This window comes from Rattus norvegicus, chromosome 2 (assembly GCF_036323735.1).
Source record: "Rattus norvegicus strain BN/NHsdMcwi chromosome 2, GRCr8, whole genome shotgun sequence".
Taxonomy (NCBI): Eukaryota; Metazoa; Chordata; class Mammalia; order Rodentia; family Muridae; genus Rattus; species Rattus norvegicus.
Window position 1 is genome coordinate 27,524,385 of NC_086020.1, and position 15,462 is coordinate 27,539,846.

Below are 15,462 nucleotides of genomic sequence, written 5' to 3' on the forward strand. Positions count from 1 at the left end.
TTAGAAGGGGCCTCCTGGGAATGAGTTCTGTCATTACCCAAAAACATTTACAAAGCACGTTGTGTGGAGCAGATTCGTTTCCTCTTTTTTTTTTTTTTTTTTTTTTTTTTTTGGTTCTTTTTTTCGGAGCTGGGGACCGAACCCAGGGCCTTGTGCTTCCTAGGCAAGCGCTCTACCACTGAGCTAAATCCCCAGCCCTCGTTTCCTCTTGTACAGCGTAAGTGGCTGGCTGTGTACTGTGGGAATCTTAGGTCAGAACTGCAAAGGTCATCCAGGAGTGCAGTCCGTGTGACATCACCACAGCCAGCGTTATGCAGCGTATGAGCCGCCTCCACAGAGTCAGGAGTCTGTGTTCTAAGGGAGACTTCCAGGACTAGCCGTAGGAGTCACAGGCTCATCTAGGGCCAGAAAGATGTCTGAGAAGAATCCAGTAACTACTTCTTTTCTCTCTCACTTTTCAAGACAGGGTTTCTCTATGTGTAGCCCCGGCTGTCCTGTGACTCACTATAAAGGCCAGGCTGGCATCAGACTCCGAGATTCACCTGCCTTTGCCCACCATGTGCTGGGATTAGAGCTGTGTGTACACCGCCTCCGCCGGCAACATTAGACCTGAGCTGCCACTGCTCAGTTGTGAAGCAGAGAACTAAGTGTCCATCCATGCTTCCCAAGTCTCTAAGGCTTTTCCCTGGAAAGTCGTCTGTGACTCAGCCTGAAATCTGCATGTATGGTCCAAAGTCCACAGCCTGGTGCAGCCCGGGGTTGCCTAGCTAGGGATAGCCACGTGATGTTGTGAAACTGCTGTGTAAGGGATGCTAGCGGTGCGTACTGAACGTAGGCCCCCACACTCACATGTGGTCCCAGGTGAGGTTCTGCAGGTTCTTTTGTGAGCCCGTCTCCGAGGGCGGGACTCCATGATAGCTGCAGTGGTGCCTGGAAAGCAGACTCCGGTATTGGCACCATGTTCACAGTTCCAACATCTGTGTCAGCATTAAGTTACTGTGACTTTTCCTGTCACCTCATGGACAACAGGTTTATCCAGTTAGCCGTGAACTGGGAAATGGGATGTTGGGTGCAGACAGACCTCGGGTACTCACACAACTCTGGCGCTTAGCTGCCCAGCTGGATCGCTGCAGAGCCTCTCTCATTGTTAGCTCAGAGTCAGTGCTTCTGTTTCTTCCCCTGTGTGTATTGAGATCCGCCTTCCCTCTACCATGTTTTAATTGCAAGTTTCTTGACATACACACCTTGTAGATAACAACAACCTTAGGATAAATGTTTTGCTCTTGTTGCTGTAGTCGTTACTTACTAAGAAAGCCTGGTGTTCTAAACTGAGTAGTGTGTCCATGTCACTAATTTATCAATACTTATTAAAGTAGCTCATTTCAGGATTAACATTAAATCTTATTAAAGTAAGGTACAAGCAGCTTCTTTAATTTTTATCCTTAAGTTCATTTAAGTAAGTCCTATTACTGTGTAACAGTTCAAATGAGATTTATAAGAGATATCTCTCGGGGCTGGGGATTTAGCTCAGTGGTAGAGCGCTTACCTAGGAAGCGCAAGGCCCTGGGTTCGGTCCCCAGCTCCGAAAAAAAAAAAAAGAAAAAAAAAAAGAGATATCTCTCTCACAAATCTCTCGAATGAACAGTGATGGGCCTAATAATTGCCTTTCTTTCATCTTTTGGTTGATTGAACTTGATAATAGTGTATGTGGGTTTGTGTTAAAGTTAGGCCTAATTCTGCCTCCCAGCCCCCATGCTCCCAGAAGTAAGACTCAGACTCAAAATATATTTACAAATACCTTGGCCACTTGGGCAGGCTCATCTCTGACTAGATATAACTTAAATAATCTTATCACACCCAGAGAATCTCCCGCCTGACTGTATCCCAGAATCCTTTCAGCTTCCTGGATGCCCCACCTCCATTTCCTGTCTAAACCATAGGCTACAGGCTTTTTAATTGACAGGTGATGCATTGATACACAAGATATTCTTTCTACAGTTCCCCCCTTTTAGTCCAATAAAAGGATTGTTTTCTTTTAAATAAATACAAATTGAATACCATTATGACAATTATGAGACAGTTATGAGAACTATAAGGTATGACATACATTTACAATGTCCAATCCATATAGTATTTGGCAGTTAAGGAAAAAGTTTTATCTGTCCTATCTTGGTGTATTTAAAGTCTTGTATCTAACTCAAATTTTATCCTAACTTGTATTACCATCCTAAAAACATCTTGTTAGACCTAAACAATTTAAGCTTATAGTAAGACTCTGTCTAGTCTTCGACCCCGTCAGAGACCTAAGAAGCAGTAAATATTACCTGAGTATGCAGGAAGTGCAGGTATGCAGTCTCCAGAAATTATATAAATTATATATTATAGAGACAGCTGACTGCCAGACAGGGCCCCGTATGGTCTCTATAATGCCGGAGCATCCGTGTTCAGCCTTCTGGCCCAGAATATCTGACAGACCTTGTGTGGAGCAGGAATTAGAGAGATCTTGCCTACCCTGTCTTGGCAGAGCTTGGCAGTGAACTTCCCTGCGTCCATTTGTTCTTTGTGGACAAGGTGTCTGTAGCTGAAACCCAGCTCGCCACAGCTGAAGCAGCTCCATGGGGAGGTTATTGGAGCTTACTGTCCTCTTTTAAGTGGAATGGGGGTCCTGTAAGGAGCAGACAGACCTGTCTCGATGTCAAAAAGGCATTAAATTAGTAAAAACATGTTCAAATCCCATATTCTGTGAGTCTCTGAGATTTTTGAAGACCATCTATCTACTCATAGTATATCTGAGCAAGCAGATGTTGCCTGTCTCCAGTAACCTATATAATCTGTTTGACCCAGGACGCATATTTCTGTAATAATCCAGACTAGTATCCGACAAGTCCAGGAGTTTGATTAACTTAACGTTAATTTGCTATTTTAATTATCCTAAACAGTTTTTTAAAGGACTAGGACTCAGCCTTATATTAATAAATGAGTTGCACAGGTATGATACCTATTCAAGAATTGAAACACACATATGTGTTATGTCGTAACAAAATTAATCTTGTTTTGTATCAATATATAAAGATCTTTGCCAATGTAAGTTTATGGCTATAAAATATTTTTTATTTAAAAGTAGATTTAATAATCTACCCCATTTGTTTAATTTTTTTATAATATTTTTATATACCCCCTATTCTTTATCTAGGAAGGAAGGAAGGAGGGAAGGAAGGAAGGATAGAAAGAGGAAAGACAAGATAGAAACCCGTGAGTCTAAACTCTCTATTTCATTCTCTCCCTATCTAAGACCATATTTACTTACAAATCATCCCCTGAAATAACAATATATTTGTTACTCAAAAGTGACCAAAACCACCCATCCCAGTTTAAGGCGTTGGGATGACAGTCTTCTTGTAATTGCTTCCTATTCAATTGGGGCAGAGAATTTGGGTCAGGGAGCAGGAAAATTAGAAAAACTTGTCAGTCTTAAGAAAGCTGGCCTTAGTATTGTGGTCCAGTGTCTGTATGCTGAGATGAGAAGTCCCAGTCAGAACAGTCTGAAAGGCTGGACCAAGTAAGCCAGCTGGTTTTGAAGTTGTCCCAGAAGCAAGTCTTCAGAGGAAAACAGTTTTGTTGTAGTTGAGGTAGGATCAAGGCAGGGAGCTGGAAAAGCAGCTCTCAGCCTCTTAGCATCTCCAGAGAGAATGTTGTCTGGGCTACATTTGCATTTTGTCTGCTTTTCTCTGCAGGTTTCAGTTTGGTTTTTTGGTGTGGTGTGGTGTGCTGTGTGGTGTGGTGTGGTGTGTGGTGTGGTGTGGTGTGGTGTGTGGGGTGGTGTGTGGGGTGATGTGTGGGGTGGTGTGGTGTATGGTGTGGTGTATGGGGGGTGGTGTGCTGTGTGGTGTGTGTGGGGTGATGTTTGGTGTGGTGTGGGGTGGTGTGTGGTGTGTGGGGTGGTGTGGGGTGTGGGGTGTGTGGGGTGATGTGGGGTGTGTGTGGTGTGGGTGGTGTGGGGTGGTGTGTGGGGTGTGTGGGGTGTGTGTGGTGTGGGGTGGTGTGTGGGGTGGTGTGGTGTGGGGTGGTGTGTGGGGTGATGTGTGGGGTGGTGTGGTGTATGGTGTGGTGTATGGGGGGTGGTGTGCTGTGTGGTGTGTGTGGGGTGATGTTTGGTGTGGTGTGGGGTGGTGTGTGGGGTGGTGGGGTGTGTGGGGTGATGTGGGGTGTGTGGTGTGGGTGGTGTGGGGTGGTGTGTGGTGTGGTGTGTGGGGTGGTGTGGGGTGTGGGGTGTGTGTGGTGTGGGTGGTGTGGGGTGGTGTGTGGGGTGGTGTGGGGTGGGGTGGTGTGTGGGGTGGGGTGGTGTGTGGTGTGGTGTGTGGGGTGATGTGGGGTGTGGGGTGGTGTGTGTGGGGTGTGTGGGGTGTGGGGTGGGGTGGGGTGATGTTTGGGGTGGTGTGGGGTGGTGTGTGGTGTGGGTGGTGTGGGGTGGTGTGTGGGGTGATGTTTGGTGTGGTGTGGGGTGGTGTGTGGTGTGTGGGGTGGTGTGGGGTGTGGGGTGGTGTGGGGTGTGGGGTGTGTGGGGTGGGGTGGGGTGATGTTTGGGGTGGTATGTGGTGTGGGTGGTGTGGGGTGGTGTGTGGGGTGGTGTGTGGTGTGTGTGGGGTGATGTGTGGTGTGGGGTGGTGTGTGTGGGGTGTGTGGGGTGTGGGGTATGTGGGGTGTGGGGTGGGGTGATGTTTGGGGTGGTATGTGGTGTGGGTGGTGTGGGGTGGTGTGTGGGGTGGTGTGTGGGGTGGTGTGGGGTGGGGTGGTGTGTGGTGTGTGTGGGGTGATGTGTGGTGTGGGGTGGTGTGTATGGGGTGTGTGGGGTGGTGTGTGGTGTGTGGTGTGGGTGGTGTGGGGTGGTGTGTGGGGTGATGTTTGGTGTGGTGTGGGGTGGGGTGGTGTGTGTGGGGTAATGTGGGATGTGATGTGTGGTGGGTGTTTGTTTTGTGATGCAGCTTTGCCTATAGCCTGGGCTGGCCTGGAACTTACCTCAGCATCCCAAATGGTGAGATTATAGGGTGCGCCTCCACATCTGCTCCGGGATACTGTTTTTGTGTACTGATTGTCTTCTTTTCTCACAGAACCTCTAAGAGATTTAAATTCCATGTGATTTTTGAGGATTGCCATGAAAGCAATTGTTGCTTACCCTGTGCTTTTGGCTGTCTCCATGCACACATTTCAGAAGCTTCAAGACTACTTCCAAACAGCCCTGAAACAAGGCTTTCTATAAACATTTGTTGATGTAATGATATCTGACTGGGTCTCTTCTCCAATATGACACATTTTGAGTCCAACAGAAGTGAGAGTTAGGGGACAGATTAATGACTGGGGCTCCTTCTGCTGGCAAGTAGTTGTCCACTAGAGGGCAGCACTGCTTTTGGATCTGCTTTGGAACCCTCCTGGCACTAGGAACAGCATCTCATTTGAAAACAAACTTGGACCTCAGTTAATTTCACACAGAAGGACGATCTAAATACTCCATGCATAACCAGACTGCACAGCTGATTTTGTTTCCATTTAAAGCATTCTGCATTTAAGCTTTGTTTAATTTTTCCATTTGTGGGATAATAAATCTATAATGCTCAAGTTTACTAAGAATAAATAGATATATTCATATTTTAAAAAACTGGGAGGAAAAGAGTCCTTCTAGGTTGACAGTTTTGTCACGGATCAAAGAAAGGGGCTTTCCTTTTGGTTTCTGCTGTTAACTCTGTCTCATCCCCACCAAGCAGGCCAGCCAGGATCGCTATGTTTTCCTTAGGAAGTGCACTTAAATTTTAGCTTGTCTGTACAAAGACTAGATCACTAGGCCGATGGTTGGGGTGTTTTTATACCATCTACATCCTAATGGAAGTTTGGTTTTCTTGCCTGTTCTCCACCTGTTACACTCTGTGCCAGTGTTCCAGGTCAGTTTTTAAAGTTGTCTTGGATAAATCTCTCGTTCATGTTTCCTTCCTGTTAGTGGTAAAATGGACTGAATTTTAACTACTGTATAATAGTCAGCAAAATAGAACTCTTTGCACCATACAGAATCTCTGTTCGTTCACAACGTCCTACTTAAGCCAAGACAGTAAAGATTTACCATTTCGAATCCTTCGGAAGATAATGTTCCGAATCAGCACGCTTTCGTATTGGTGGTTAGGACCCCGTCCAAGCCAGGCTTTCTTACATATAATGACTGCACGCCTTCATTACACATTTGTCAACTCTGGACTAATTATTTTTATACAGCTAGGGCAGGGCAGGGCATCTTGTGATCATCTTTCTTACTAATAGGATTCTGTCTGCTTCAGCAGGCAGTAATTGAAGGCTTCGTGTACGAGTCGGAAAAAAAAGTTTTAGCCTGAGCGGGCCATTGTCACAGCTTCTGATAACCAGTAGAACAGAAAGCAGGAGGAAATTGAACTCAGAATAGAAAAATCCAAGAGCAGGAGACTGTCCAAGAGAAGAAAAGAGCTTGTGGTCAGGCCGTTAGCTGCAGGGGGTCTGCCTGTGTGTGGGGAGCTGGCGTTGGTGGGTGTCTCAGACCTGGGCCCACTTTACACAGTCGAGCTGTGGCGCATCCTGTCTTGGAGGGGGAAAGGAACAGTGTGGTCTACAGCCAGTTTCTGACAGATTTAAATGAACTGAAGGCAATATATTTATTCAGAATGTATTATTATGTGGCCAGTTTCATCATCCCAACGGTAGTTACAAAATAACTCCTACAAGAGTGTGGCACTTTGTTCTCATTTAGGTCACAATAGGAGCTTATTTGGCCTTTTCCTTGAATCTTAAGAATTCAACCAAGATTAAATGTCAGTTACCAGAGATAATGGACAAGACATTTAGTGAGCGGGCATATGGACGCATCCCAGCAGTTTCACCTTCGCAGCTTATAAACACTGAGTGCTTCTGTTAGAATGAAATGAGAGCCACCAGGCACCGTCCCTTAGTAACAGGGGTGTCATGCACAGGCCCTGCACCTCTGCCCGATGGCACGACACCCACGTCCTCATCTGTGGTGTCCAGGTTTGTCTGTCCCCTCCCTGCTACACTGCCACTCAGAAGGATTTTCTGTTCCTCATTCCTGGGGACTTTGGAAGGAACAGGGAGATGATTCTGTAGTCTATAAGAGCAAGGATAAAAATAGGACAGAGGATTAAGTCGGGACGCTTTGCACACAGAATCCACAAAGCAGGCACATGAGTGTGCAAGGAGAAAGTCTTCCTTACGGACTCTGACATGGTGATACCTAGCGGACCTACCAGATAAATCGGAAAAATAATCTGTTGACTGATAAGAACAAATACTGAGTATATTTTTGCATCTATTGAAAGACTGTGACCTGTATTCATAATGCTTTAGTTTGAGTGCCTGCTCTGCCATGCCCTGGCCTGTGGCCTCAACCTCCTCATCTCTGTCAGTCCCTGTCTCTGTGGGTCAGATGAAACTGTATGAATGCTTAGCCCCCACCTCTGGTCGGTCACATAGTATAAACAGCTACTTGACAGCAGTCAGAACTTCTGCCTTCTACAAAACAATATGTCACTAAAAGACCTTGTTAGAGACCAAGTTCTGAGGACCTGATATCACCTGCCACATTTTGCATCCCTAAATTTGGTCAATCAAGGTCTCTAACTATTGTTTACTAACTAGTATTCTTTTTATAACTATAATTTGAATATATGCTAACACATAGCTTGTTCAGAATTTAAATGATTAGTAACTTCGGGGAGTGGTTTTGCCTTCCAGGGACCCAAAGAATCCAGTTGTACTCATGCCATCTTCCAATTAAATCCGTTCTCTTTGAACTGTGAAGTGGGCGGGTCGGACATCTGATCTCCCGGTCCCCACTTTAAAGCACAGCCTCCAGCCTGCGCGCTGCCTGGACACAGCCGCCTGTGCTCAGGGGCAGTGGCCGTGGTTGCCAGGATGCTTGCTGCTTGCTTAGCGCTCTGCCTACTCGGCCGCCGCAGACTAAGCAGACGCCCAGCTTTCATGTTCCTGGTCTTTCAGTCAGAGAATTTTGTAACAGGATTTGAAAAACATGCCCAGGATACTAGTTTTAATCTCTATAAACATACTGCCATTTGTCTTTGCCTAGCCACAAACATTAACTCTTTAAGTTTTTAATGGAAGAGAAATAAAATGTGCCTTGGGGCTATAGCCCTGAAATTCAAATGGTGCTGTGTGTTCCCATTCAGGCATAATCTTCTCTGAGGTCCCAAGGCACAAGTGTTAAGTAAATAAAGGGACTAAGAAGACTGTTGTTTACATAATTATGGCCCTGTCAGAAATAGAGACCGCTGTCGAAATATTTGTTGAATGAATTACAAGTGTGGTGACCAGATCTATGGGGAGAGTTGAGTAGATGAATGGGAAGAGATTGTAGTTTAGCAAACTATAGAAATATCTTTCTCCTATGAAGTTAAACAGCCTTTAAAATGTCTATGGCTATGTCCTCAACTTGAGGGGATCTAACCATCTTCCAGATGATGTGGGCCTCTGGACACACGCACAGACACCCACACGGATACATAGACATAGGGGTTTTTATTATTATTTAGACAAGAGAAATGCACACATTTGTAGGGGTGATAGGAGGTGAGGGAGTGGTGTATCTTCTCACAAAGGGAAGATGGAGGTGCCCACAGTGCCTAACTGCTTGTGTGTCCATACAAACATATATATACATATATATATATGCATATATATATATGTATATATATGTAAAGCTTACTTAAAGAAACAAAGCCAAAGTCCTTAGGAGCATGGGTGTGGTTTGCACTCCTAGCTGGTCCATCTCTCTGCTGGAACTCTCCCTCTAATTCCTGCAAGTTTCTGGTGTGTTTGAGAATATAGAGAAATGGTTGGGGAGACTGCTGATGGCCTTCGCTAAGGAGCCATTAGCTAGTGTTTTACTCTGGGTTCTCAGCCGAGGGAGACAAGGATGGTGGTTTTGTTGTCGTTGAAGATCTAATTTCCATCGTTCTGTTTAGGCCAAACATGACTTGTTAGATTTTTTAAAAAAAGAAGAATCTAATGTGTTAGATAAGCTCTTGATGTCATTTTTTAAAACTCAAAAAAGAAATTACTTTTGATTTAAAGAGAATCTGCTTCCTGCTTAAGTGGCTAATATTTTAATTAAGTCAGGAGTGAAGTTTTTCTGAGAGTCTCCTGATAAACTCCCTTTTATGTTGATGGTAATTAAACAGATCCCTGAGGGCACCGGGCTCTGTGCGAGGCCCATGCTAATTGTCAGACATGAGACACTGACCAGTTGGTTTGCTCTTGAATGGTGGGCAGCATGCTGTCAGCTCTGCGGCTGTATTTTTATGTATTGTGAGCTGTTGTCAGGGCTAACTGGCTGCCTTTGTGGCTGGAGATGTTGCGCAAATTGAGGCAGATGGCTCAGATTCAGACACGTGTCGTCCAGAGAGGGGAAAGGGGATTGGCCCTGCAAAGTGGGGTCGCAGCAGGTCACAGACCTGCTCCACACTTGTTAGTGTTTTCAAAAGCTCCTGTGTGCTACTTTGTTTTCCTCCAGTCATCCCTGCAATCAGACTCCCTCCCCTCAAAATGTGCAGAGCGTGGTCCAGGAGGGAGAAGGGGAGGCCTAGGACGGGGTGCCAGCCTTCCTCTCGGCCCGAGCTCCCCTGTGCATGCAGAATGAAGTAGTGGGATGGACAGAAGCCCACTGAGCCTCCGCAGCTTTCCAGCCGACTGCGGTGTTACAGGCTGGTTTTGCTCTTAATTCCATGTAATTGGTAGGTTCTTCGTGTCTTGGAATTTAGTGATAGCACATTAGACCTCAAGCTCCCTCTGCTCTATCCTAAAGCACAAAGAAGGATCTAATGTCCTGAATATAAAATGGGGGTATGGGGTGGCACTTAGCTGTCATGTGACTTTGTTTCATGTCACCATTAACAGTAGAAATTGTATTTGGATATTTCATGTGAGCCACTGAGACTTAGGGAAAATTTTATAATGTATATAAAATTAACTTCTTGCAAAATCATTTTCAGATATGAGAGATTAAAATTCCAAGTTCTTCAAGAAAGATAATAGTTCTTAAAGTGTTTTAAAAAATAAAAATATGGGGGTTGGGGATTTAGCTCAGTGGTAGAGCACTTGCCTAGCAAGCGCAAGGCCCTGGGTTCGGTCCCCAGCTCCGGGAAAAAAAAGAAAAAAAAAAATAAAAGTATGGCGGCATATTTGAAATAGCCATACGCATGGTAAAATGTTAGCTGCCAAAAGAGTGTGTGTTTCCTAAGTATATGATAATGAGATTGCCCACATGCATCTCCGTTCAAACTAGGGAGTGATGCAGGCTTCCTCAGCTTGTTCTGGTTGGAAAATGTCTACAGCAGCCTGCATGGGCCAGGCAAGGGCTGGACAGGTTGTTGATTTCTCTAAAGGATGCTTGGCTTTGGGTATGGAACGGTGAGGATCCTTCAATAAATTATTTCATTAAGAAAAAGAGTTACTTTAAGCCTATTTGAATGAATGCTGTCTCCTCCTCCTTTTCCCTACTCAGGATAAAAGGTCTCTCTCATATTTTTTCCTTGCAGGTTTGCAGCTAAAACTGTGCACAGTGGGTCACTGATGCTAGTCACCGTGGAACTGAAGGAAGGTTCCACAGCCCAACTTATCATCAACACCGAGAAAACCGTGATTGGCTCTGTGCTGCTGAGGGAGCTGAAGCCTGTCCTGTCCCAGGGGTAACCTGCTTACATCTGGACTTCAGAACCTGGCACAGAACAAAGTGCCTGGCATCCACGACTGCTGCCTTTCATTTATAATAATAGCCCTTCCATCTGGCAGCGGGGAAGAGCGCACTCTCGACATTCTTGTCTCTGCTTTAGAATGCTGCTATGTCTGTCATGTACACGCTCCTCTCCCTCCTCGCTTTGCTAACCAAAGAACATATATTTTACTGTCCATTTTCTCAACTCCTCAATCCACGGGGCATCTCCTCTGCCCGCCGACATCTTTTGACCTCATCTTCCTTCTGGTGTTTGAGAATGATGGATGTGCATCAGATACTGAGAATGTATTGGAAATCGTCCTTCCTATGGCAGGAGGCAAAAATTAGCAAGGAAATGATCTGAATGGCCTCTCAGCTCGGTATATGAAAAGGAAATGCCATACTTTTTAAATTAAATGCAAAAAAAATGGCCTCTCTGAAAATCCCATTCTTTGAACTTTCTGGTGTTACAATTGGTTATCGACAATTGTCATCATGAAATCCCCTGAACATCAGGGTGAATAAAGGAGCACATGAATAGCATTTGCCTCTCCAAATCCTTCCTGGCTGGACTTCCTGTGTGCCCAGGTATTTCTGCTCACACTGGGAACCACAGGGCTTAGCTAATAAAGAGAAACTTCTCCCAACAAGGTCAGCTGTTTGCTTCTCTGAGATGGGTTCAGGGAGCAGCCTGCTCTGCCTTAAACTCGAAATCCTCCTGCCTCGGCTCTCCCTGTGCTGGGATGACAGGCATTCGTGAACATACTTAGCTCTCCACACTAGGCAAGCATTGTGACCCTGCTGCACAATGGCCGTGAGCGCTCTAATGACAAACCGGAGCCTTGGTGTGACGTGAGCCTCTCTCTCTGTCCAGGTTCTCTTGTAGCGATCTCATGACTAGGCTGCTGCAGCTGCTAAAGAAAGCAAGCCTGGTTCCCTTTCCCTTCAAAGACGTTAGTATCGGACCCTTATCAACACTGACGGGGACACAGTTGACCACATGCCATTTAAAACTGTGAGAAGTAGCATCTCTCTACAGGTTGTCTATTTGCTAATTTAGGCAAGAAACCGTCTTCCTTCAAGTTACTCTTTATAAATCAGGGAACTTTTCGAATGCTTTGCTTTTGCTTTTGTTGCTGCTGCTGGTGAGACAAGCCCTGGTTGGCTTAGAACTGACCGTATAGACTGAGCCTGCCTCCACCTTCCAAGTACTGGGTTTACAGATGTGCAGCAGCCCCTGGCCGATACCTTTTTATAAACTGGTTAAGAAGTCGGGCTTGGGGGTGCACGCTTCAGGTCCAGCACTCTGTGGGTGAGGGGCCAGCCTGGTCTATATAATGAGTTCCAGGACAGCCAGGACGACATAGTTGAGATGGTTTGGTGGCTTTTCTGACACTGGCGATGCCGAAGCAATAACGGTTCTGTTCCCTCCAGTACCAGACCTGTTCTCTCTCTGCCTTCCTGGCTGGCTGGCTACTGGGCTCAGCTCATCTCCCACACCGGACTCCAGAGCAGCAACGACTGGAGATGTGTGCCACCGAGCCTGTCAACAATCATTTTTAATGCATTCTTTATTACTTGTAGTTATGTGTATATGTGGGGGTAGGGTTCCTTCAGAGGCCGGAGGTGTGAGATTCCCTGGAGTCACCTGATGTAGGTGGGGATTGAACTCAGGTCCTCTGGAAGAGCCATGTGTGTTCTTCCCTGCTGAGCTGCGCCTCTAGCATAACAAGAATGAGGTGAGGAGACAAGGAAAACTGAGGAGGTGTGTGTGTGGGGCAGGGGGATTGACACACATAGCACACAGAAAGCTAAAATCAGAATGAAATGTTTTGAGCCCTACTAAGAAGAGCGAATAGTGAGTAGGGCGACTACACATTTCATCTTGTACAATGACGAGAGCAAACAAGATGGTTGGATTTTTCTATTTTTAGTCAGAGTACACCTGTAACCTCAACAAGGCTGAGGTAGGAAAATTGTAATGAGTTCCAGGGCCAAAAACTAAAACAAATGTCTGCTCTCAAAATAGAGCAATGACACGGAGGGAAGAGAACGGTCACATGTCGAGTGTAACTACTCCTGAAAGATTTTGTCACCCAGTGACATCACACCCAGATTATCTTGTGTAAGAACACACTGTGTTTGGACAATGATAAAGCATTTCTCAGAACTCATCTCTGTTGCCAAGCAACACCTCACTGTGTTGCCCGGGAAGCCCCTGTTCTCTTTACTTGGGGACCCTGTGTGATTTAGCGGTCCTGACTCCCAGAATCCCCTTTGTGGGCTGCAGTGCATCAGATTCCCCAGTGGGAACCCTGCATCTCAGGGCTTTGAACCTTGGATATTTAGTGACTTTCTGGGATGTTACCCAGGCTGTTTTCTGGAGGGGAGCTTACTGTCACCTGTCAGAGGGGAAAGTTCATGTTGTAATCTAGAAAGAACCTGATTTTTCTTAGGGTCCACATCTTTGAAAACGTGTCAAGTGTTTCTATTTTTCTAACTAAGAATTTCTGTATCGGTTACTTTTGAATAAAGTTTGGTGGGTTTTTTTTTTTTTCTCCTAAATAATTTACCTTTGGCTTCCAACTTCCATATTTAAAGTCTGTGTTAGAGCTGGGGAGATAGCTCGCGGCAGTTCTCAATATGTGGGTTCTGACCCCTTTGAGGAGTCACACGACCTTTTTGTAAGGACTTCCTAAGACCATCGAGAAACAGATATTTACATTATGGTTAATAACCATAGCAAGGGGGCTGGAGGGATGGCTCAGCAGTTCAGAGCACCGGCTGCTCTTCCAGAGTTCAATTCCCAGCAACCACATGGTGGCTCACAACCATCTGTAAGTTCGGACACCCTTTTCTGGCACGCAGGTGTACATGCACGTACAGCACTCATATATAAAATGTATCTTTAAAAAGGTAGCAAAATTACAGTTATGAAGTCAGCATAGTATGAGGACTGTATTAAAGAGTGGACGGAAGCATCAGGAAGGTTGAGAAGCGCTGGCTGGCTGGGTAGTAACACTTGTCTCCCCAGCCTGGCTTCCTGAGTTCCGATCCCTGGAACTCACATGTATAAAACTCTGGCTGAGTAACACAACTATAACCGTGCACTCCAGGGTGCCAAAATGGGAGGCAAAGACAGGATAATGGCCTGGACACCTGCAGACCAGCTAGCTTGAAGCACCCAGTGTAGAAGCAGAAACAAGGGAGTTGGCAGAAACCAACTCCCAGAAGTCCTCTGACCTTTCCATGCTCACTGTCCTGGGATGTACACCACACCCCAACACATGCACACATGCACTCGAGCGTATGCACACAGTGTGCCAGTTTGACACAAACCAGAGAGACACCTGGGAAAAGAGAAAACTTAAATTGAGGAATTACCTTCTTTAGATTGGCCTGCGGGGCATATACCTGGGGTAACTTCCTGATTGATGCAGGTGGGTCCTGCCCACTAGGCAGTACCACCCCTAGGCAGGTGACCACCCTGAGTTGTATAAAGAAACAAGCCAGTCAGCATTGTCCTCCGCCTCTGCTTCAGCCCTGCCTCCAGGTTCCTGCCCTGACTTGCCTCCGCCATAGACTGATCAGGACATACATACCAGGAGAAGCCCACCCTTCTGGGCTTGCTCTATGGTCAATGTTCCATTGCAACCTAGAAAATGATCTAGAACAGACAGTTGTTTGTTTCATGTATGCGAGTCCATGAACAATATGACCAGTTGGTAGTAACATATTTATAGTGAAAACTACCAGTGAAATCATGTTGCCACTGGTGGTTTAATATTTTAAAGCTATTTTCCACATAAGTGAGATCAGAGAATGACAGGTGCCCCTTTAAAACTGTCCCATTGAGTCTGGCTGCCCAGTGCTGAATTCTTAATTCTAGCTCTGTGGGTTTCATTTTAATGTTCACTTAAAGAGACATTTTATGTACACCCATCTCAAAGGATGGTCCTCAGAATGTAATCCATACCGAGTCTCATGTTTGGTGCCATGTTTCCTACCCCACCCCCACCCCCACCCCCACCCCCACCCCCACCCCCACCCCCAGTCATCTTCAAACATAGCTAGATTAACTGCGGAGTTTGCCCAGGCAGCCTGTGCTTTTGTTAAGAATTTGCTTGTTAGGGGCTGGAGAGATGTCTCAGCGGTTAAGAGCACTGACTGCTCTTCCTGAGTTCAAACCCCAGCAACCACATGGTGGCTCACAACCAATGTAATGGGATCGATGCCCTCTTCTGGTGTGTCCGAAGACAGCGACAGTGTGCTCACATACATAAAAATAAAAGTTAAAAAAAAAAAAAAGAATATGCTTGTTAAATTCCAGAGAAGATAAGAATTCAGAATGCTGAGGAATGGGGGGAGGGGTGGGGGTGGGGTTTGTTGCAGCTGAAAGAAAACTTAAGGCCTTTCGCCTTCTCCGTTCCTTCTCTGCACTCTCTGATCTTACAGCAAACTGTTTTAAATGGAAGAAAATGCTCTGTGTAAAAGAGAGATAAAGCAGGTGTCCTGTGATCTGGCACAAAACCACAGCTGTGCCACTCCCTTGTCTCTAAAGCTGCCCTGAGCTTTGTCAGACACACAGTCTCTTAACACACTCACACACATACACCTCTCTAAGAAGTTTACACTGGCCTGGCCAGATGGCTCATCACATAAAGGTCCTTAACCATCAACCCCGGTGACCTGAGTTTGATCCCTAG

At 45.8% G+C, this 15,462-nt stretch overlaps 1 protein-coding gene across 5 annotated transcripts in view; it reads left to right on the forward strand.

The window, feature by feature from the left end:
* Positions 1-11,299, forward strand: part of Ap3b1 (adaptor related protein complex 3 subunit beta 1) — a 204,443-nt gene extending 193,144 nt beyond the window's left edge. For 4 of the 5 annotated variants that reach the window (XM_063281703.1, XM_063281706.1, XM_063281707.1 and 1 more), the window contains one exon: positions 10,581-11,299. In XM_063281703.1, the coding sequence (XP_063137773.1) occupies positions 10,581-10,734 (154 nt within the window). In that variant the 3' untranslated portion in view covers positions 10,735-11,299. Of the gene's footprint in view, positions 1-10,034; positions 10,071-10,580 lie in introns of all 5 variants that reach the window. The other variant, NM_001107646.1, reaches the window with a different exon arrangement.
* The last annotated feature ends 4,163 nt before the right edge of the window (positions 11,300-15,462 follow it).